At 40.9% G+C, this 21,644-nt stretch overlaps 1 protein-coding gene across 7 annotated transcripts in view; it reads left to right on the forward strand.

Moving 5' to 3' along the window:
* The first annotated feature begins 1,183 nt into the window (after positions 1–1,183).
* Positions 1,184–21,644, forward strand: part of BNIP2 (BCL2 interacting protein 2) — a 28,210-nt gene continuing 7,749 nt past the window's right edge. For 2 of the 7 annotated variants that reach the window (XM_075006383.1, XM_075006379.1), the window contains exons 1-9: positions 1,184–1,250; positions 9,103–9,216; positions 10,568–10,626; positions 12,285–12,455; positions 15,024–15,200; positions 18,630–18,732; positions 18,997–19,128; positions 20,349–20,435; positions 20,570–20,668. In XM_075006383.1, the coding sequence (XP_074862484.1) occupies positions 9,167–9,216; positions 10,568–10,626; positions 12,285–12,455; positions 15,024–15,200; positions 18,630–18,732; positions 18,997–19,128; positions 20,349–20,435; positions 20,570–20,668 (878 nt within the window). In that variant the 5' untranslated portion in view covers positions 1,184–1,250; positions 9,103–9,166. Of the gene's footprint in view, positions 1,251–3,516; positions 3,534–7,811; positions 7,869–9,080; positions 9,217–10,567; positions 10,627–12,284; positions 12,456–15,023; positions 15,201–18,629; positions 18,733–18,996; positions 19,129–20,348; positions 20,436–20,569; positions 20,669–21,644 lie in introns of those variants that run through there. The other 5 variants (XM_075006381.1, XM_075006382.1, XM_075006380.1 and 2 more) reach the window with 5 other exon arrangements.

Consider the following 21,644-nt stretch of genomic DNA (forward strand, 5'->3'; position numbering starts at 1 on the left):
GTATGTCTCCTTTTCTCAAAATGCAGTAATATAACATTATTTCATGCAGGGAAGAACAGTGCAGGTGCAACTGATGATCTCTTGGAACACCTTAAATTTTTATTTTCCCAGCATATGGCTATTTCAAAAAATTTAACTTTGACATATTTCAGTATGAAAAAACAAAAAAAACAAAAAGCCTTTTTTTGTTTCCAGAGAGAAAGCACTGGTCCTCTTTCGATAACACTTACACCTGTTTCTCAAGGGGGCACCCATCAAAATACTTGATGGGTGCATTTAGTTAAGCCTGACTGGAATAGCCAATTTCCTGACTGGAGCATGGACTGCTACTCTTTTTTGCAGTGGTTTTGGAGGAGAGGGACACTTCATCCTTTAGAAAATGCTTTTGAGAAGAAGTGCCTGAAGGCATTAGCCTTGTGTGAGCCTCCAGCTTCCAGAGGTACAAGAACCGATATGGTGCTTCTTCAACCACATTTTGGTCAATGTTGAGAAGTTTATTATTAAACCAAACTGCCACACAGAGAGTAATTTCATGCGGGCATGATAAGCGCTGGGTGCTACACCAAGCCCCGGTACCGCTTTTTAACTACAAAGTCCCCTGCGGCTTGGGCAGGTTCTGAGGCCCAGATCCGCAAGGGTATTTAAGCACCTCACTCTCCTTGATTCTGAGGGGCGACGAGAGCCTGCGCCCCTCTACGGATTACAGCCAGCCTGTCCCTACCCTCCCGCCCTTGGCAGTGACACTTCCCCAGCACACGGGTGCTAGAGCTGGCGGCGCTGCAACCCCCTGCCCTCAACTCGAAGTGGTTTCCAGCGGTCACAACATCTGCCGTTTGGTTCACGGGCCCTCCTCACTTCTGGCTTCCCGGCACCCGGGCAGGCTCCTAGTGAGCCCAACGCGCCTGCCCCAGCCCCAGCCCTTCCGCAGCGCCCGCTCCCACCGCCTGCGCGGCAGAAAACGGGGCTCTGGCTCGGTTACGGAGAGAGGCTGCGACCCTAGGCCCAGCACGGCCCTGCCGAAGCGCCCAGCTCCCGCCACTCCCAGGCCACCCCTGCCAGCCCTTCTGCCCGGGGACCGCCGAACGCAGCACGCATGTGCTCCGAACGGGGTCCTGTGACTGGCGGCGCTTTAGCCCCAGCGAGCTCCCCACATCCGCTTCCGGGTCGGGGAGGGGGCGGGAGGCGTTGGGGTCCCACCGCTGCCCTGGGCGCCAGCGAGCCGCTTCCGGAAGGGTTTTATTCCCCGCTAGGTACGTGCCGCGGCTAGGGGCGGTGTTGCGGGCTGGTTCTCTGGGGCGCAGGGGGACGTGCTGCCCCTGGAGGGATGTCAGGGAGCCGGGGCCCGCTGGGCGGGCTGGGGAGCGGCGGCTGCGGTCGTTGCTCCTCCGCCGGGCTGGGGGCGCGGGGAGAGTGAGGGCCGCGCCAGGGGCTGTGTCGGGCAGCGGCCCGGGCAGGGGCTTAGGATAGCGTCGTCCCGCGTAGGCTGAAGTAGGCTTGGGCACGGTTGGTTTGCGCTGCCCCATCTGTGCTGGGCGTCGTCTCGGGAGGACTCCTGAAGGCAGGGCTGGGCTCGGCCCGGCCGAGGAGCGGGCCTGGGATGGGCTGGCGCAGCGATGCGAAAGTTGTAACCGCAGCGTTATGCAGCACGTTAGAGGCGTGGAGTTAAACCGCCACAGGCCGAGAAGGTGTCTGCAGGGGAGATTCCCGATCGGGCTCGGCAGCGGTGCTGTGCTTTGCCGATTCGGGAGGCTTGCTGTGTTCTTGGGAGTCGGTGTGAGTGAAACTCGCAGGAATCGTCTCTCTGAAAGGGTGGAGCGTCTGGTCTGTAATGCTCTGTCACTCCGATGGGAGGTAGCAGGCAGAACCAAAGGAAATCACAAAGTAAAGTGGGGGTGGCAAAATGACATCCAGGGGCTGGATCCAGCCACTAAGCATTTTTCTCCACCCTGCCTAGTTGATCACTAGAGTGCCTGCTTTCAGCCAGCAGCATGTGTTCAGCGGCCTTGCTCTCCACTTTGTTCCATCTGCAGCCAAGCTGCTCCTAGGATTCTCCTGCCAGCTGTGCAGTGGGGAGGGGAGAGGATAACGCTGAAGTCAGGGTGTTCCACTGCTCCTGTATCCCATCTCTGCAGAGCAGGGATCAGAGGGAGGGAGACACACAGCATAACTACTTCAGTCTGAAGTATGGATGGTGACTCAGGAGGGCGGGAGGGTGGGTGGGTGAGGGAGAAAGAGAAAAACAATAGAACAGGACAGATTTCCATTAAAGAGGTAAGAGGGTGGCTTCTCTCAGAAACATATCCAGTCTGTGCCACACACACAGTCACTGTCATATATGCACTGCAGAATGCACTCAATCTGTGTCACAAAGTGTGTCTCCCACACAGTGTTTCTCTTTCATATTCACTCGCTTTGTCTTTTTCTTGTCCCGAGCCCCAAACCATCTGTCCAAGGTCCTGCCCCTTCTGGGAGGACTCAGAGCCAGCCTATGACCAGTACCAAAATTCCTGGAGTGGCCCTTCTGTGAAAATTATTGTCGTCCCCCCGTCCCCCCGCACTTCCTTCTTCCCAAAATGTAGTTGTTGAGAGTAAGGAAGAAGTTCTGGTGGTTATGCCGCAGAAGAGACTATCTTTGTTATTCTTGATCTTCCTTTTTTGTGGAAGCTGGACAAAAAATGTCTGGGTTGATTGCTAGTTTAAAATAGGATAATTAAATAGGCTGCCTCAATTTTTATAGTAACTTAGTTTCTAAATATTTAAGTGTACATACTACATTAAACTGCAGGAAGTAAAGAACTGTGTTCAATCTACAATTTGGGGAATACTGAAATTCACCAGAGCTTTCTCAAACTTCTGTTGAATATTTAAGTTCCTGCGCTCTAAACAGAAGTTGCTTAAAATCTGAAATTTATGAACTCCAGGGACCTCTTAATAGTTTCCCAATTTTTTTCAGAGACTGGTCTGATGGACCACCTTTTCATTCATGATGGCTTATTAGAGCAAGAAACGAATGCTCTCCATATGTGGAAAGCTAAAGATATCTGATTTGTTATATGGTACTGATTTCTAGTAATGGTTCAGAAGAGGTACAGTAGAATCCCTAGATAAGCACACTGAAGTTGCATGTATCTCAGGTTAACGTGTCTATGAGTGGCAGGGAGCTGGCGCCTGGTTCTGAGCTACCCACCACCTAGGGGAACTGGAAGACTGACCTGCACAGCAAAGCTGGTCAGCTTCCTGGCTCCTGTGAGTGGCGGGCAGGTCAGAGCCAGGCATCAGCTCCCTGCCACTCACAGGACTGCTGGTCATTTCCTGGGTCCTGTCGGGAGTGGCAGCCCAGAGCCTGACTCTCGGCTGCTGCCCCTGACAGGAGCGGGATCAGGAGCGGCAGCCTCCCTGCTCCTGTCAGGGCATCAAGAGTCAAGCTGCCACCCCTGACAGGAGTGATTTTTCCAGCAGCGCTGGTCAGTCTCCCCTCTCCTGTGAGCAGCAGGCAGCCCATACCCAGTCTCTCAGCTGCCCACCTCTCAAAGGTCAGTTTCATTGGTTAATTTCCTGACTCCCCTGAGTTATGAGAAATTTGACTTATGGGGGGTTGAACAAGGGTGCAACCTCCACGTTAAGTCGGGGGTCTACTGAACTTTAAAGCTATCACTACTTCCAAGTGATCCTGTGCTGATACAAACCTCAGTGTATATAGTCCTCTCCTTTGGTCTAATGCTCTTAATTTTATTTGTGACTTATCTCGAATTTCCACCATCGAACCAGTTTGCAGATTTACTGGGAGATTTCTCTTATCTGGTGCCTTGCACATTGAATAGTAACGGAGAGAAAGCCATGCTAGTCTATATACTATTAAAACAAAAAAGCAGTAAAGTAGCACTTTAAAGACTAACAAAATAGTTTATTAGGTGAGCTTTTGTGGGACAAACCCACTTCTTCAGGCTATAGCCATACCAGAAGAGACTCAATATTTAAGGCACAGAGAACCAAAAATAGTAATCAAGGGGTTGACAAATCAGACAAAAAATTAGCAAGGTGAGCAAATCACAGAGTAGAGGAGGGGTGAGTCAAGAGTTAGATTAAGCCAAGTAAGCAAAAGAGCCCCTATAATGACCTAGACAATTTGCATCCTGGTTCAAAGCACATGTTAATGTCTCAAATTTGAATATAAAAGAGAGTTCAGCAACCTCTCTTTCAAGACTGTTGTGAAAATTCCTCTTCAGTAAGATGCAGACTTTTAAGTCATTAGCAGAATGGCCCACTCCATTAAAATGTTGGCTGACCTGTTTGTGGATCAGGAGTGTTTTTATGTCTGTTTTGTGACCATTAACTCTTTGTCTAAGAGAGTTTGACGTCTGTCCAATATACAGAGCATCTGGGCATTGTTGGCACATGATGGCATATATGCTGTTAGTTGAGGAACATGGGAATGTACCCGTGATTCTGTGAGTAACCTGGTTAGGTCCAGTGATGATATCTCCAGAATAGATATGTGGACAAAGCTGGCAGTGGGCTTTGTTGCAAGGAAAAGTTCCAGGACTGGTGTTCCTGCGGTATAGACTGTGGCTGTTGGTGAGAATCCTCATAAGGTTGGGATGTTGTCTGTAGTAGAGAACAGGCCTGTCACCTAGGGCCTTCTGGAGTGTGGCATCCTGATTAAGGATAGGTTGTAGGTCTTTAATAATTCGTTGCAGTGGTTTGAGTTGGGGGCTGTAGGTAATGACCAGTGGTGTTCTGTTCTTGGCTTTTTGGGGCCTATCTTGGACTAGCTGGTCTCTGGGTATTCGTCTGGCCCTGTCGATTTTTGTTTTTTTTATTTCTCCTGGTGGGTAACTCAGGTTTATGAATATTTGGGAAAAATCTTGTAGTTTTCGGTCTCTGTCAGTAGGATCAGAGCAAATGCGATTGTACATAAGGGCTTGGCTGTAAACGATGGATCTAGTTATGTGTGCAGGATGGAAGCTAGAAGCGTGTAGGTAAGTATAGCGATCAGTGGGTTTCTGGTAGAGTGTGGTACCAATCAGGCCATCCTTGATTTGTACTGTAGTGTCCAGGAAATATATATCTCGTGTGGAATAATCGAGGCATAAGTTGATGGTGGGGTGTAGATTGTTAAAGTCTCTGTGGAATTCTTCTAGAGTCTCTGTACCATGGGTCCAAATCACGACATCTTTTTGGCTATGGTCTGAAGAAGTGGGTCTGTCCCACAAAAGCTCACCTAATAAATTATTTTGTTGGTCTTTAAAGTGCTACTTTAGTGCTTTTTTGTTTTGTTTTGTTGTCTGGTAGTTTGTAATAATAATGGATTGGTGTAATCTAGTTTACTGAGAGCTATTATCTTATAATACTTAACATCTTTTTTTAAACACTTAAGTGGTACACAGTTTCCTCCTAAGTATTAACCTCTTATTAGAAGTCTAATCAGGAGACAGCTAGCAGGCTAAATTTGATATAATGATCTTCTCAGTTACTAATATTAATGAGTCTCAATTCACGATCTCATTCTTTGGTGATGGTCACTTCAGAGCTCTCTGTCATAGAAGAATTTGCCCCGACACAATGGGTTGACAAATGTTGTGAACCTTAGCAAAGGGTGTAACTACATGGTTCAGCCTGGTAGAGCATCTCTCAGGCGGGTTTTAAGGAAATGTGTTAAACTGTTAATTTACTAAGAAGTAGCAATATCCAACATCTGGATCAGATCAAAGAAGTAATGGCAAGCAGTAGATGGTTGGAACTTTTTACAGGTGGGAACATTATGGGAGATGCTGACATGACCCTTTCACACTTGAGTTCTTGCAGAGCTTTTCTGTTTCTAGCACCTATGCTAACTTATACGAGATGCTTTATCTATGTATTGTTAGTATTTTATCTCTCTGGCTTAAATTGTGGAATGACTTTTGTCCAAATTGGACACCTGATCTGGAGTTACCATACAAAAATACTAGGAACTTAGGAAAGCTTCAGTCAGCCAATATTAATTTAAAAATATGCAGGTGATGGTTTTTGTCCCATTGAAACAATCTTTGTATTCCTGTTGTGGGTCACATAACAAGGTCAGTTAACATGGAAGAGGAGATGTAGCAATAAAGATGCCAAGAAAATGTTTGGAATCTGTCATGTTAGGAATTATTAAATCCTGACTCTAGTCTACAGTTCATGAACATAGTCATATAATAGTTATAAAGTTGTAATAAAATATGTATAAGATACATACTTCCCTCAACAAATGTCATATATAAATCACCTTTGACAAAGTCAGACATCACAAATCCTAAAAATAACGGTAATTGTGTAGTTCCTGTCTCTCCAGCAAATGAAAGGAGCTGATAAGATGAATGTGTTTTTAGTGTGGATGTCTCCTTTTCCTTTTAACTATCTATGATAAAAGTTCTTGAATACTTACTTTCTGATACCTGAAAAACTACTAGTTTTTCTTTAAGTGTGAAACCTGAATGTTCTGATCCACTTATGAAATCAGAATGACAAGAAATCCTTTGAATAGTTGTACAAGAACCCCCTGTCTTTTTAGCTAGCTCTGAGATCAGCAAGAAACAAGGATGTATATAATTTAATTTTACATTATATTTCCTTAACTGTCAGCTTGTTAACATCTGGAAAGACATGCACAGGATTAAAAATGTTGCCCTGGAATTTAGTTTAGAAACATGACAAAAATGACTGAAATTAGTATATTAATTCACTGGGCCCAAAACCTTATTTAGTGATATTTTACCTATGTCATCAGGAAACTCCAAAACATACTGTTACCAGCATTCTCAGGTATTCAAAGTAACATTTTTTCCTCAATACTCATTTTAGCAATTCATGCTCTGAATAAGTTTTATCCATAAAACTGTCAGCTCATCACTAAACTCTGAGGTCTATTTTATTTAGGGATATAAAATCCCTTTTAGTTGGTTAAGTGGTTAAACACCAGGTTTAAAGGGTTAACAAATTAAATGGGTTGGTTAGGGTGACAGCTGGGGAGCCTGCTGCTGGAGTGGCCTCTCTGCCACAGCCAGGGGCTACTCTGGCCAGATTGGAGCATTCCCACACATAGTGCGGTGGGAACTGGGGCTGCTCCTGCCAGCTGGAGCATCCCTGCCCATGGTATTGCTGTGGGCGGGCGGGCGGGGGGGGGGCGTGGTCCAGCACAGCTAGAACAGCCCCCACCTGCAGCCGGGGAGCACCGGGGGCAGGGATGCTCCTGAGCAGTCCCCATCTGCAGTAGGCAGGAGTGCTTCGGCCCAGCCGGAACAGACCTTCACCATAACCAGGGGACTGTTCCAGCGCAGCTGGGCTTGAGCAGTCTCCACAGCCACCCCTCCCAAACGAATTTCTTCCATTCTTTCCATTTCCTGTGACTCGTCTGTATGATACTTTCTTGCTTTCCTATTGTTGCTGTCAGGGTGAGGGATGACATTTATCAGAGGGGAAAAGGTGGTGAAAGTTATCTTGTAAAGTAAGATGTTGGGTTAAAACTACAAGCCTGGGCAGTAAGGGAGAAAGAAGGAACAAAAGACAAAAGGAACAAAAGACAACCTTTTTTAGTACACTGCTGAGCTAATTCCAGGAAATGACCAGCATCACAGGAGAAGATTTTGGTTTTGGTATCAGTTTTTATTTTCCTGAATAAGAACAACAGAATTCAGAAAAGTGGGCGTTGACTTATAATTAAGAAAGCTGTCTCCAGATTTCCCAGATGCTGCTAATGTCCGATATCTTCTCCAGGAGCATATGTGACCAACTGCAAGTAGCCCAGTCTTTCACATACTTCTAATTTCTTTACTCCTATAATTCTGTAGGCTAAACTCTGCTCTCCTGTCTGTGAGGAAGGCACAAGTACAGAGAGCAAGGTGTCAGGTGAGAGCTGGATTGTGGCAGTGGGAACTGAATTTTATTGTTTTTAAATACTAGGATAACTTCCAATATGTTAGGCTCTTCTGCAGAATCCCAGGAACCTGGCATGTAGCACAATGATCCTTCAGGAGGCTAATCTCTTCCTATATTTTTACAACTTGACATTAAAATTGACAGGCTAAAGTATTTAATTACGATCTGCTGATATACTCTGCACCTGTCAGGAGTGGGACATGCCATCGTGGGCAGTGACATTGAAGAGAACTAGTTGTATCTGGCAAAAGCATAATTGTCCCCTGATCAGATGTTGTGCCCCCCCGCCCCAGCTTCATATCATTCTCCTCTGGCATTTCTTCATTTAACAGCTCAAGCTTGATGCCTTCATTCTTTCTTTAGTTCTCACCAGCTTGTGCATCTGCTAGTGCCTCTTCTCCCATCTTCACCTTACAATCTTGCACTTCACGCTGTTCTCATTGGTTTCTTCATTTGCTGTAATGTTGCCCGCAATGCCAGGAACAGCTTTCTTATCACAGTGTTCAGCATTTGTTTTTAGTTAAGTGATTTCCTAAAAACTGAAGGCCCACAAAAGCTAACCTGTGATAACATCCCAATTAAAAATAATCTGATTCTCATTTGGCCTATTTAAGTATTTATAGCTTTTCCATTCCTTGCTGATTCTCTTAGGCTGGGTCTACACTAGAGAGTTTTGTCGACAGAATGGACCTTCTGTCGACATAAGTCAGGCACTGTCCACGCCCTGAAAGCATTGTGTCGACAGTCACAACAGTATTATCCCTCAAAAATTTGAGGTATAACAATCTCGCAATAGAATACTGTCCACAGAAGGGCAGTGTACACACTTCTGTTGACAGAGGGCTTGCAGAGCTGCCATTCAGCGTTCTGGCACCAGAAGACATGGAGTCTGGCAGCTGTCTGTTGACAGCTCAAGTAGTATGGGGCTGCAATCTGTCAACAAAGGGTGTCTCTGTATTTCTGTCAACATATGCTTCTAGTGTTGAGGTAGCCCCACAGTGCCATTCTGCTGGATCTTTTACTATCTTACTCTTCTAGGATATACTGTTGTTTTTTGTCAGTTGAGTGTCTCGTGTACTGTCAGTACTTAAGTGCTATTTTCTGAGGGAGGGGGATGGCAGCTCCAAATTTGAGAGAACATGGCAGTGTTACTCGTAAACATTTTAAAATTCTTGTCCATTGCTCTTCTCATCTGACCCCCAGTATTCCAAGACAGGAGGTTCTGGCTCACCAGGAGTCCATATTAGCCATTGAGGCTAGGCTAAGGATGGAAGGTGTTGAATTTAAGGAAGAGTGGCAAGATGAAGACTTTCCAAGGTGAGAGATTGTTTGTTTATCTTTGTATTTGTATAGCTTTCCCAATTATCTGTTAAACTGAAATTGTTTCTTCCCCACAAACAAAGGCTATCAACTGCAGTCTACTTGGCACTTCAATCTGGACAAGCAAGGCATTCATCTTGCCCCATATAGCATATAAATACAAATTTACACCTTGGGCAGTATAGGTCACTTGCCCCTTTACCTGATAATACCTAATGTGATCTATTTGCTACCAAATGTTTTATTTTTAAGAAGTGATATACTATGGCTTAAAAGAGTCTCAACACTTAGTGGATGTACTTGCCTGTTAGTGAGTAGAGAAGGGCCCTTATTGTTAGCAACATCTAAGCAAGGAGGGATGTTAGTCTGTGAACTTCCCAGAGTCATGCAACTAAAAGCTTTAAGGTAACTTTGCATAATTCTGAAGTGTTACATATTCTTACTACTGCTTTCAAAGATGAAGATGTGTTGTGGTCAAATGCATCAGTTGGCAATTAGCTCAAAATTGATTTTCAACATATCTACATTTTCAAGCTTTTGAAAATTCACTAAAATACTTCCAAAACATCCCAGAAAATTACAAAAATTGTGCAGGTAAGATAAAAGAAGTTTTCAGGTGTGCTTCAGAATAAGGCAGTAAATTTTTGTGAAATGTGTACCATGAATAGTTGAAGCTGTTTTTTTTTAAAAGGGAAAAGTGTATGCACTGTTCATGGAAACCTGTTATTTAAAAGTCATCCAACCTTGCTCTTTCTTCCTTTTATACCAGGCTTTTGCCCAAGACTTGAAGAATTTTTGTATTTCACTGAAAGTTCCAGTTTTGTGTTCCATATTTTTAGTAGTTGGGATTCAACTAATTAGTTAAATATTATTTTATATCTTTGTGCTGTTTTGCTTCATCTTAGTACATCTTTAAGATTGCTTATATGGAAACTAGGACATAGGGTTTCTAAAGCACCATCTACCTAAACTATTTGCCCTGAAACACTTTTTGTGCTTTATAATACTGTACAAATTAAATACTTTGGCTTAATTTCTAAAACATTACATTTTTAATTTATAAGAACATAGAACAATAGTTCTGTGGTTGCAGGGTGGGTTTTTTGTGTCTGATAAAGCTCACTTGAAATCATCAGATCACTGTTCAGCCATGGTAATGCTCTGCTGAGCTGATAGCTTAAGTTAGACCACAAAACTGTTCAATCTGATTCTAAAGCCACTGTTTTTTTTTTTTTTCAATAAAATATACCTGTATATGTATTGGTCTAAACTTTATAAAAATGGGATATATAACTAAATGATTTGCAAGTGGTTTTTTGCAACAAATGTCTTTCTTTTTCTGGACTAGGCCCCTACCAGAGGATGATAGTGTTGAAGCAGATATACTAGCTGCAACTGGACGACAAGGTCAGCCTAATAAGACTCTCAACAGAGTAGACAGTCTTGGACAAGCAGTTTTATAATTGGTATATTTGTGTTTGATGAGTACCATTCAAGTCTGTAGCAATAACAAAATGGGATTACCATAATACAGATTGGGTAAACTCAGAGTTCAGTTAATACCCATTGAAAATGAACTGTTCCATTTAGATGTTCATGATAGCCAGTCTTAAATTTGTAGCAGCCAAGCAAAGATAAAATTGACAAAATGGTTCAAATCCTAATTCGGTTCTTTTGCACAATTTAGATGTTCCGCCTCTTAGTGTCATTTCAGTATTGACTTCACTGGATGCTAAATTTGATGTATCAGAAGAAAGGCAATACAGCTACTTTAAAAACCACACATTGGTATTTATGCAGCTTATTTCTTAGTATTTTCCTGCTTGTGCCCTGGGATTCCTGGACTGTGACAGTCTACTTTAGTTTTGGTATTTCCAGTGGTGGATCATTCACTTTATTTCATTCCCTGCTTTTAGCTGATGTCAGGTATGCAGGTATCTGCCCTGACCTTTTAAGGTGTGTTAAGCGTACATCTGCCTAATCTCTAACCTTTCATCTTACTTTCAGTATGGGTTGAACCTCTCTGGTCCAGCACCCTCGGGACCTGACAGGTGCTGAATGAGAGAATTTGCTGGACCACAGGAGGTCAATATTGTCTAGCAGCATTACCAACACTTCCACTGCTTGCTAGATTGTAGAAGACAGTTAGGGGTCAATTAGAGCCAAAAAAAAGCACAGAACACAGAGAGCCAGGACTGGTGGCTGTAAATAAACTTTATGGGACCACGGGAGAGTTGGCCACATCCATGATAAGTGGACATTCAGCTAACTAAAATCATGCCAGGTTATATATGGTGCTGGATGAGAGAGTGCCACACTAAAGGTTCAACCTGTGCATGTGTGTACTTCTGTCATTTATTATGGAAACACAATTTACTGTATACATTTTCTTAAATATCCTGTGCTATCCAGCCAATTAAGTGTGTTGAGTACCATGTATTTTTGTGTTTATGCTTGTGGCTTTAGGGGAAAAACAAAGGCTGGGGAGGGGTGAGTTCCAGTGGATGTTGTAATATTTGAGAAGAATTGTGATTATATAATTAGAGAAGGTGAGGTAATGTCTCACCTCAGGCGCACCTCATTCTCAGGCACAACTCTTGTTGTTTGAAGGTACAAACTTTGAGCTGCACAGAGCTCGTTAGGTCTGCTTCCTTCCTCACATCTAAAGAAGAGCTCTGTGTAGCTCAAAAACTTGTTCCTTCTACCAACAAAAATTTAGTCCATAAACGATACTATCTCACCTACATTATCTCTGGTATCAACAGCTACAGCAACACTGCATATAATGAAAGATTATCCTTTCTGTACACAAGTGGGCACCATTAAGTGACTGTCTACAACCTTAACTTTTGAAATTGTGGACCTTCTAACACTGATTCTTGCAACCTTCAAGTTCTCTTAATTATGAGTTTTGGGGAAGATGTTTGTGAGGTGATGAACATCAATGAAAATTTTTTGTGTTCTAAGCACTGGCTATTTTTTTAGTTCACGTTGCCGTGAACATTTCTGCATACACTGTATTCTACAAATTAATAACCTGGATTTTCTTTTGCTCCCAAACTCAGTAGAAGTGAATGGAAACAAAGTTAGGAAGAAATTAATGGCTCCAGATATCAGCTTAACATTGGCTCACAGTGAGGAATCGGTGTTGTCTGAGGACTTAGATGAGAGTGGAGAGATCGATTTGGATGATTTAGATACTCCATCTGAGAACAGTAATGAGTTTGAATGGGAAGGTAAGGCTTATTGCTTCCATTTGGTATTTCAGTAAGTGTTTTCTGACTGTTATGCTCAGGTACATTGTATGTGATGTGGTGAGAAGCTGAATTAGAAGACACATGATCCTTAGAAGGATGAGAGTTAGCAGGTTTCAAGAATCAAGTTGATTTATAAAGACTATTGGCCAAAATAGCAAACTAGGGACAAAGCTTTATTTGGCATGATGTGGATAAAATTAAAACAAATACTTTTTAGGCTGAATGATAAACTACATGAAGGTAATATTATGTTACAGAATTATCAGTGGTGAAGACCTTTTATTTCTAAAACTGGACTGAATGGAACATTAGAAAATAAAACTGTAGGGCACAGTTCTGAACTGGCTAGCAGGTGTACCATTTATTTTAACAAGCATACCCTTACAAAGGATACAAATTTGTTTCATGGTAGTGTAATTGCCCTTACACGTTTTCTTGCAGTCTTCCAGTTGGCCAAAAAATCAACCGCTGGTTCACATGAGACAAAAAGTTACTTTTTCCTTTTTTGCGAGAATATAAAAGAGCTGAAAGCTGCTTTCTTCATTCTTTAGAATATTTGGGCACCATTTGAAAATTAACACGTGATCACTTGGTTTAGTCAATAGCTTTTGCTGAACTTCAGTTTGTTTTTCAGTTCCAGGGAGAAGTATGCACAATAAGTCTGTGAGCATCAAGGGACACTTAGGTCTTTACGTTTATATCTTTAAGATGGCAATAGGAAATTTTCATGTTGCACTTATACAGTTCTTTTTAACTAGGTATGATTGCTTTAAATTGGGAAGTAAATCACTGATTCTACGGTCTGATTCCTGTTGGTGAACCTTTATGCCTGTACCAGTTTTCATTAATTCAGTAGTGCTCTGCACAAGTGCAGAAATTCACATTTAAGGATCAGGGCGCAGGAACGGGACCTTATATGGATAAACTAAATGGCGTCTTTTTCAACAATCCTGACATTGGGACTTTTAACAATTAATACAAAAGTTGAAAACTATGTATATTTCAGTATTGTGCTCATGATGATATCTCTTCTTGCTTTAAGCATGTACCTGTTTAAAATTTCACTTGACATTTTAATGCATAATTCTTTAACATTGCTAAAAGCTTATTCCCATTTTAATAATCTCTATTGTACTGTAAAATATCAGTTCATTTTTACCTATGTAGATGCTACTGATTTAATGTAACAGGGCAGAGAAGAGACTCCTTTGGAAGGGAAAGGAAGGCTAATGTGAATTAGGAAACAAGAAAAACTCTTAGGCTACGGTTACACTTCAGCGCTCTGCCAAGAGAAGTCACTGTCGGAAGAGATTTCCCGACAAAACTTCTGTCAACGTAGTGCAACCATACGCAAAAGCCAGTTGGAAGAGGGCTAGGCTCTGTCAACAGAGCAGCCAGCTGCTCTCTCAATAAAACAGGTACTCAGGCACAGTAGGCAGGGCTGCCCATCAATCCAGATGCCCTGTCTCTCGAGAGAAGGCCCCCCCCCAAAGCATCCACACAGCTTTTTGGTTGACAGAATCAGGTGACAGCAGCATTCTGCCTCATGGCTGAGAGGCAGAACGCTGCCAGCAAAAGTGATGAGTTTTGTCAACAAACTATTGACAAAATGCATTTTGTGTGTGGATGTTCCACCAATTTTATCAATAAAACCGGGGCTTTGTCAGCAAAAGTCACTAGTGTAACCATAGCCTTAGGTTAAGTTCAGTGTTGGAAGTTATATTCAGCAAAATACGGGTTTAAGTGTATGGTGGGTTTGCCATATTTTATGGCTTTGGGAAATATGGTTTGGTTTTTGTGGATAACTTTATAACATGATTCAGGATATATTCCAGCTAATTTGTTACAAAAGAATGCTGAAAAGGGTTTCTGTCTTTTCTTTCTTTAATGCTGCTGTCTTCATTTTCCTGGAAGGATAGTTTCCATTAACAGCTTTGTCTTGGAAACAGACAACTAACATGCAGTAGGTTTTTCTCACTTTTGGTAAGCTCTGTGCAAGTGAAAAAATCAAAGAATAATGATTTTATTAGAGAAATCTTTTCTGAAGATTGCCCTTTAGTATAAATGTCAATTATTTTTGAACATATGCATAAGTTTAGCTTTAATTTCTACCAAATTTATCTGCATGCCTGCTTACCAGCTATTATCTATGTATTAAATTATGCTTCACCATGTAAACCTCTGATCAAACAAAACATAATCATTGAAGTTAACCACTTCATATCTAATTTAGCAGCATTAATGATAATGGATGTTTAAAAGCATATGTATTTCCCTAAATTAATTGGTCGGACACCTTTGTATAAAATATAGCCAAGGGAACAGATTTCTTCATGTAAATGCTAAATGCAGTATTTAGCAGCATACTGTATAGATTGACTTGACTTTTAACACAGTGTCTTCTAGTGATAGAACTAAGTCAGGTATTTCTGGCTGGCCACATAGAAAAGTACAATCCAAACAGAGTGAAGTGGTTAACTTGCAGTTTGATTGGGACTGTCATAATGAAGAGTAGCATGCATTATAGGTATGTCTTAATGTTGGCAGATGATCTTCCAAAACCAAAAACTACAGAAGTAATTAGAAAAGGTTCGCTCCCTGAATACACTGCTACAGAAGAAAAAGATGACGGGCGACGCTGGCGCATGTTCAGGGTTGGGGAACAGGATCACAGGGTGGACATGAAGGCAATTGAACCCTATAAAAAAGTTATAAGTCATGGAGGTAAGGATGGAGCACTCAAGGATGATAAGGCCATTGCAGAGAAACTAAATGATTTCTTTGCATCACTCTTCATGCCTGAGGATGTGAAGGAGGTTCCCAAACCTGAGTAATTCTTTTCAGGCAACAAATCTGATGAACTTTCTCAAATTGAGGTGTCATTACGGCTATGTCTACACTAGAAGCATCTGTCGACAGAAGTTGCTGTCGACAGGGAAACCCCAACAGTATTCTGACAATGGATTGCATCTACACGCAGCTTGCTCTGTCGACAGAGAACCGCCAGGCTGCACTGCCCTCTGGTGCCAGAAAACGGAATGGCAGCTCTGCAAAGTGGGCTGCCCAGGAACCTGATGCCCTCTGTCGACAGAAGTGTCTACACTGCGCTTTAGTCCACAGTATTCTGTCCCGAGATTGAATAGTAACAGAGAGGAAGCGGTGCTAGTCTATACACTATCAAAACAAAAAGCAGTCAAGTAGCACTTTAAAGACTAGCAAAATAGTTTATTAGGTGAGCTTTCGTGGGACCCACTTCTTCAGACCATAGCCAGACCAGAGATTTTTCTCTGATTTGTCCTCCTTGCTTACTGTTTTTGGTTCTCTGTGCCTTAAATATTGAGTCTGGTCTGGTCTGGCTATGGTCTGAAGAAGTGGGTCTGTCCCACGAAAGCTCACCTAATAAACTATTTTGCTAGTCCTTAAAGTGCTACTTGACTGCTTTTTGTTTTGTCCTGAGATTGTTATGCCTCAAATTTTTGAGGGATAATACTGTTGAGGGAAATGCAGAGTTCTGTCGAGAGAATGCTTTAAGTGTATGGACATTCCCTGAGTTATGTCAACAGAAGGTCCTTTCTGTCGACAAAACTCAGTAGTGTAGACCCAGCCTAGAAGAGGTTTTAGAGCAAATTGATAAACTAAATAGTAATAAGTCATGAGGACCAGATGGCACTCACCCAAGAGTGCTGAAGGAACTCAAATGTGAAATTGCAGAACTACCAAGGTAACCTTTCATTTAAATCAGCTTCTGTTCCAGATGACTGGAGGATAGCTAATGTGATGCCAATCTTTAAAAAGGGCTCCAGAGGTGATCCTGTCAACTACAGGCCAGTCAGTCTGACTTCAGTATCAGGCAAACTGGTTGAAACTCTAGTAAAAGAACAGAATTGTCAGACACGTTGATGAACATAATTTGTTGGGGAAGAGTCAACACGGCTTTTGGTAAAGGGAAGTCATGCCTCTCCAATCTATTAGACTTTTTTGAAAGGGTCAACAACCATGTGGACAAGGGGGATCCTGTGGATATAGTGTACTTAGATTTTCAGAAAACCTAGGACGCGGTCCCTCACCAAAGGCTCTTAAGCAAAGTTAACTGTCATGGAATAAGAGGAAAGGTCCTCTCTTGGATTGGTAACTGGTTAAAAGATCGGAAACAAAGGGTAGGAATAAACTGCATGTCAGTTTTCAGAATGGAGAGAAGTAAATAGTGGTGTCCCCCAGGGGTCTGTACTGGGAGCAGTCCTATTCAACATATTTATAAATGATCTGGAAAAAGGGATAAACAGTGAGGTGGCAAAATTTGCAGATGACACAAAACTACTCAAAATAGTTAAGTCCCAAGCAGACTGTGAAGAGCTACAAAAGGATCTCAATAAATCTATTGATTGGGCAACAAAATGGCAGATGAAGTTCAATGTTGATAAATGCAAAGTAATGTATATTGGAAAATATAATTTTAACTATACATATAAAATGATGGTGTCTGACTTAGCTGTTACCACTCAAGAAAGAGATCTTGGAGTCATTGTGAATAGTTCTCTGAAAACATCCATTCAATGTGCAGTGGCAGTCAAAAAAGCTAGCAAAATTTTGGGGATCATTAAGAAAGGAATAGATAATAAGACAGAAAATATCATATTACCTCTATATAAATCCATGGTACGTCCACATCTGGAATACTGTGTGCAAATGTAGTTACCCCATCTCAAAAAAGATATATTGAATTGGAAAAGGTTCAGAAAAGGTCCATAAAAATGATTAAAGGTACGGAACGTTTGCCATGTGAGGAGAGATTAATAAGACGGACTTCTTAGCTTGGAAAAAAGATGATTAAGTGGGGGTTGTTAACAGAGAGGTGGCTGTGTTAGTCTCTACTCCAACAAAACAAAACAGCAGAAATGTAGCACTTTAAAGACTCACAAAATGATAGAGGTATATAAAATCATGACTGGTGTGGAGAAAGTAAATCAGGAAATGTTATTTACTCCTCCTCGCAACACACGAACTAGGGGTCACCAAATGAAATTAATAGGCAGCAAGTTTAAAACAAACAACAGGAAATATTTTTTTCACACAAAACTGTGGAACACCTTGCCAGAGGATGTTGTGAAGGTCAAGACTATAGCAGAGTTTAAAAAAGAAGTAGATAAATTCATGGAGGAGAAGTCCATCAATGACTGTTAGGCAGGATAGGTATGGAGATTGTTCCTCGCCTCTGTTTGCCAGAGGCTGGAAATGGGCAACAGGGAATTGATCACTTGCTGATTACCTGCACTGTTCATTCCCTCTGGGGCACCTGGCATTGGCCACTATCGGAAAACAGGATACTGGGCTTGATGGACCTATGGTCTGACCCAGTATGGCTGTTCTTATGTTCTTGTGGATTAATGATGATGAGCAAAGGAGTAGGCTCTATAAATTGACACTTAACAGAAGTGGGGGGCAGGGGAGGATGTAAGTTGGAAGGAATAAGTATTGCGGACTCTCCACATCTTCCAAGTCATGAACTATTGTTGTATTTGGGATATTGGGTTAAAAGACAGCTACTCCAGTCTTGATGAAGATAATATTGTACCTTTTTAACTGCTGAAAACCAAAATGGTAGAAAAATGAGTGATGAATGATAAAATGAATTAAAAGAACATCAGAACTTGTTTAACTGTTCTGTCACTACAGAATACGTTCAGTCCAGACTAGTTACTACCATTTAAGTGGGTGGATTGCCAGTTTAATTATCCTAAAATTAAATATTGGTTTTGGGGCTATTACAGCCTCTGTAAACCCCCAAACAACTTGTTGTTTATAGTCACTGTCCAGCTGTCTGTCTTCCCCTGTAGTGTGTAAAATCCATTCAGAAGGGAAACTAACTACGTACAAAAAGTTGTCAAATACATACATTTAACATGTATCTTTCATTTATAGCAATCTTTAGCTATCTGAGTAATCATAAGTTAAAAAATCAAATTTTTTTAAAATTTGTGTTGTCTTTTTAGGCTTTCTGAGCCTACCTTATTTCACCTGCAAAGATTTTGAAAAAGCTGATGGAGAAAGCACAATAAGTGCAGTGTACACTTCTACAGAATTTGATCAGGGTGATCAGACTTCTCCATTACGTTTTTACTTTAGTGCTGTTAATCCTTTTGTTTTTCCTTCTAGGTTATTATGGCGATGGATTAAATGCTATTGTTGTTTTTGCTGTTTGCTTTATGCCTGAAAGCAGTCAGCCAAACTACCGATATCTAATGGATAATCTATTTAAGTAAGTAAACTTTTGCCATTTCGAACTGTACACAAATGAAATAAATGATCTCGTAGAACCCTATTAATGTGAAAAGGTCAACCAGCCTCTTCTACTTTTTATGTGAAATTTTACATTCAGGAAATACCAGAGTACTCTGAAACATTTAATTCAGTGAATTTTTTTCTTTAGCTTCTGAGCCTTTATGAAAATAAAAATTCTTTCATTTGCACATTAATCATCACTCGCACTTTTTATTGGAAGGTTTTCTCCTTCTTGTTACAGATATGTTATTGGCACTTTAGAACTGTTAGTAGCAGAGAACTACATGATAGTTTACTTAAATGGTGCTACAACACGGAGAAAAATGCCAAGTTTAGGCTGGCTCAGGAAATGTTACCAGCAAATTGATAGAAGGTAAGATTAAATTCTACTACAATATCTAGATATCCCTTTACATCCTCTTTCTTTCATTATCTGTAGTTTGTGAAAATTGCTAATTATTATATTGTGAATTTCAGTCTGTGAGGCTTTGGCTAATACTGAACCCTGTAACAACAATTGTTCTGTTTCACGCTTGTGTGATTTAGGCACTGAAGCCCCAAGGCAGAAATAGTGCTGAAGAATTTCATTTAATTTCAAATGACAATGATTTTCAACATGGTGGAAAGAAAATCATACAATTGCCCTGTGAAATACCACTGAAAAAAGATTGCACAGTGTACTGTATGATGTTATTTAAGGTTACCTTCCTTCACAGTCTTGTAGGAAAGTTGTTACACAATTGAACTGGTCAGTGTCAACTGTAAAAAAACAGGTTAGTTGGAATGAAAAGGTACTTGTAATTTCTTGTACAGCTTTAATAAGCAGTAAAAAAGCCACTTCTTTCCAGGTGGACTGCTTACTGTAAAAGTCTGAGCAGGGTCCCCCCATTTTCGAAGCCTGCCATTAACTTACATTTATCTTGTGAGGGTTGCACAAGTGGGATGGGAAAGAATTTTATATGCCAAATCTGGATTTGAACCTTCTTATTAGCTGATGAGCCTACTTTAAATTTAAACTTATCTCACAGGAGAATATACATCATTAGGTGGGATATAAAATGCCAGAATATTGAGAGAGCTTCTGTTAGCAGTTCGTTTTTTCTGCTCCACTTCCGCACACCACAAAAACATATTGGCATTGCTCTTGCAAATCATTAAAGCAGCCCTCTTCCACTTCCCCTTATTTTCCTTCATCTTATTCTTAACTTAACTCTTTCCTCTCTTGAGGAAAGGTTGTTAAAATGTGTGGAAGCATGACTTAATTATATTGGTCCTTGAGACATTTCTGTAACATTTGATCAAAATCTCTTCACTGGATAAATTTTTCTTACTTCTGGCTCATCACAGTGTGATAGTCAGTCATACTGTCTGTTCATGACAAATTCAGTGTAACCTGGTTTTACTGCTTTAGTCAACTCTGGTAGAAAAGGCAATGATGATAGAGTCTCTATTAGGAGTTTTCTCATTAGCATGTTCATGACATAGAGAACGTAGCATTTATACAATAACTGAACCCTTGTACTTTTATATTAAAAATGTATTTTTAATTCATTTTGTTCCTTAACACTGGTGTTCAATACTTGAATTCTTTAGGTTAAGGAAAAACCTGAAATCGTTAATAATAGTTCATCCTTCTTGGTTTATCAGAACACTTCTGGCCATCACAAAACCTTTTATTAGGTAATATTCTGGAAATTACTTCATTTAAAGCAAGTAACAATGTATTTGTAATTACATTTAAGAAAGAAATACTAAATATTCAAAGATGTGCTCAACATTTTAGTAAACTGTTCTTTACATTTGTTCTTCTGCAGCTCAAAATTCAGCCAAAAAATTAGATATGTCTTTACTCTGGCAGAGCTTGCTGAACTCATCCCCATGGAATACGTTGGCATACCTGAATGCATAAAACAGTATGTTTTATTATTTTTATGCACTAAAGTGTGTTTGGTGTAGAGCACAAATGAGAATTTAATTTATGTAATTTTTTTAAAAAAGGTCTATAAATCAACAGTAATCTAGAACAGTGGTACTCTTTCTTTCTTCCCCCTAGTGTTGTGATGGTACTAAATTTTTACTTTGCATGCAGCAGCATTACAGTGAAATAATAGTTAGTTCTGTGTTTATATAATTGCTAAATTATATGGTATATGAACTAATCTTGTGGAATCATAAGATCTTAATGCACAAAAGATCTTTGTAAAACTATTCTTTTCCTTTGGTATTTAAATTGACTTGCTAGTACGAGAAATGCTCTTCTTGATGGTATTGAGTCCTATATAGCACTTGTGCCAAAAGCATTTGAGGTGTTGTGCAACAGAACAAAAGCAAAATGGGTTAAGCTATCAAATATACCACAAACAAGGAATTCACTTGACAATAAGAGAGGAGATTGAAAAAGCTATAAACATTAGCCTAGCAACAGTGGTTCTAAAAATCCTTAAAGAGGAGTGTCTCGAAGGGCTTTTTTTTTTTTAACGTGGGGACAGATGAAATAATAGATGTCAAAGTGGACACATTCAAAACAACATTCTGCCTTCTAGCTTCAGATTTGATGGTAGATTTTTTTTAAACACTAAGCTATGTGTCATTTCATGAGCCTCAACTGTATAAGGCTCACAAAGTAGAGCTGATGCATCCAGAACAACAGATAAGTAATCAAAGAACCTATAGTGAGCATTTGAAGTTGATGTCCTGCTTAATAGGCAATTGGCTTACAGAATTAGTGAGGATGTGACTTTGCTTTGAGCTCACCCAAGTGCAGTGGCAGTGTTATGTATTACTTTGAACTGAAAGCCACCTAAAGCAGGTGAATGGTCACAAGGCATTCCAAACAGTGTGTGTTGGTGTGGAAAGGCTGATATGGGGATAAATGCCCAGCTGATACAA

The sequence above is a fragment of the Carettochelys insculpta genome, chromosome 12 (genome assembly GCF_033958435.1).
Source record: "Carettochelys insculpta isolate YL-2023 chromosome 12, ASM3395843v1, whole genome shotgun sequence".
Taxonomy (NCBI): domain Eukaryota; kingdom Metazoa; phylum Chordata; order Testudines; family Carettochelyidae; genus Carettochelys; species Carettochelys insculpta.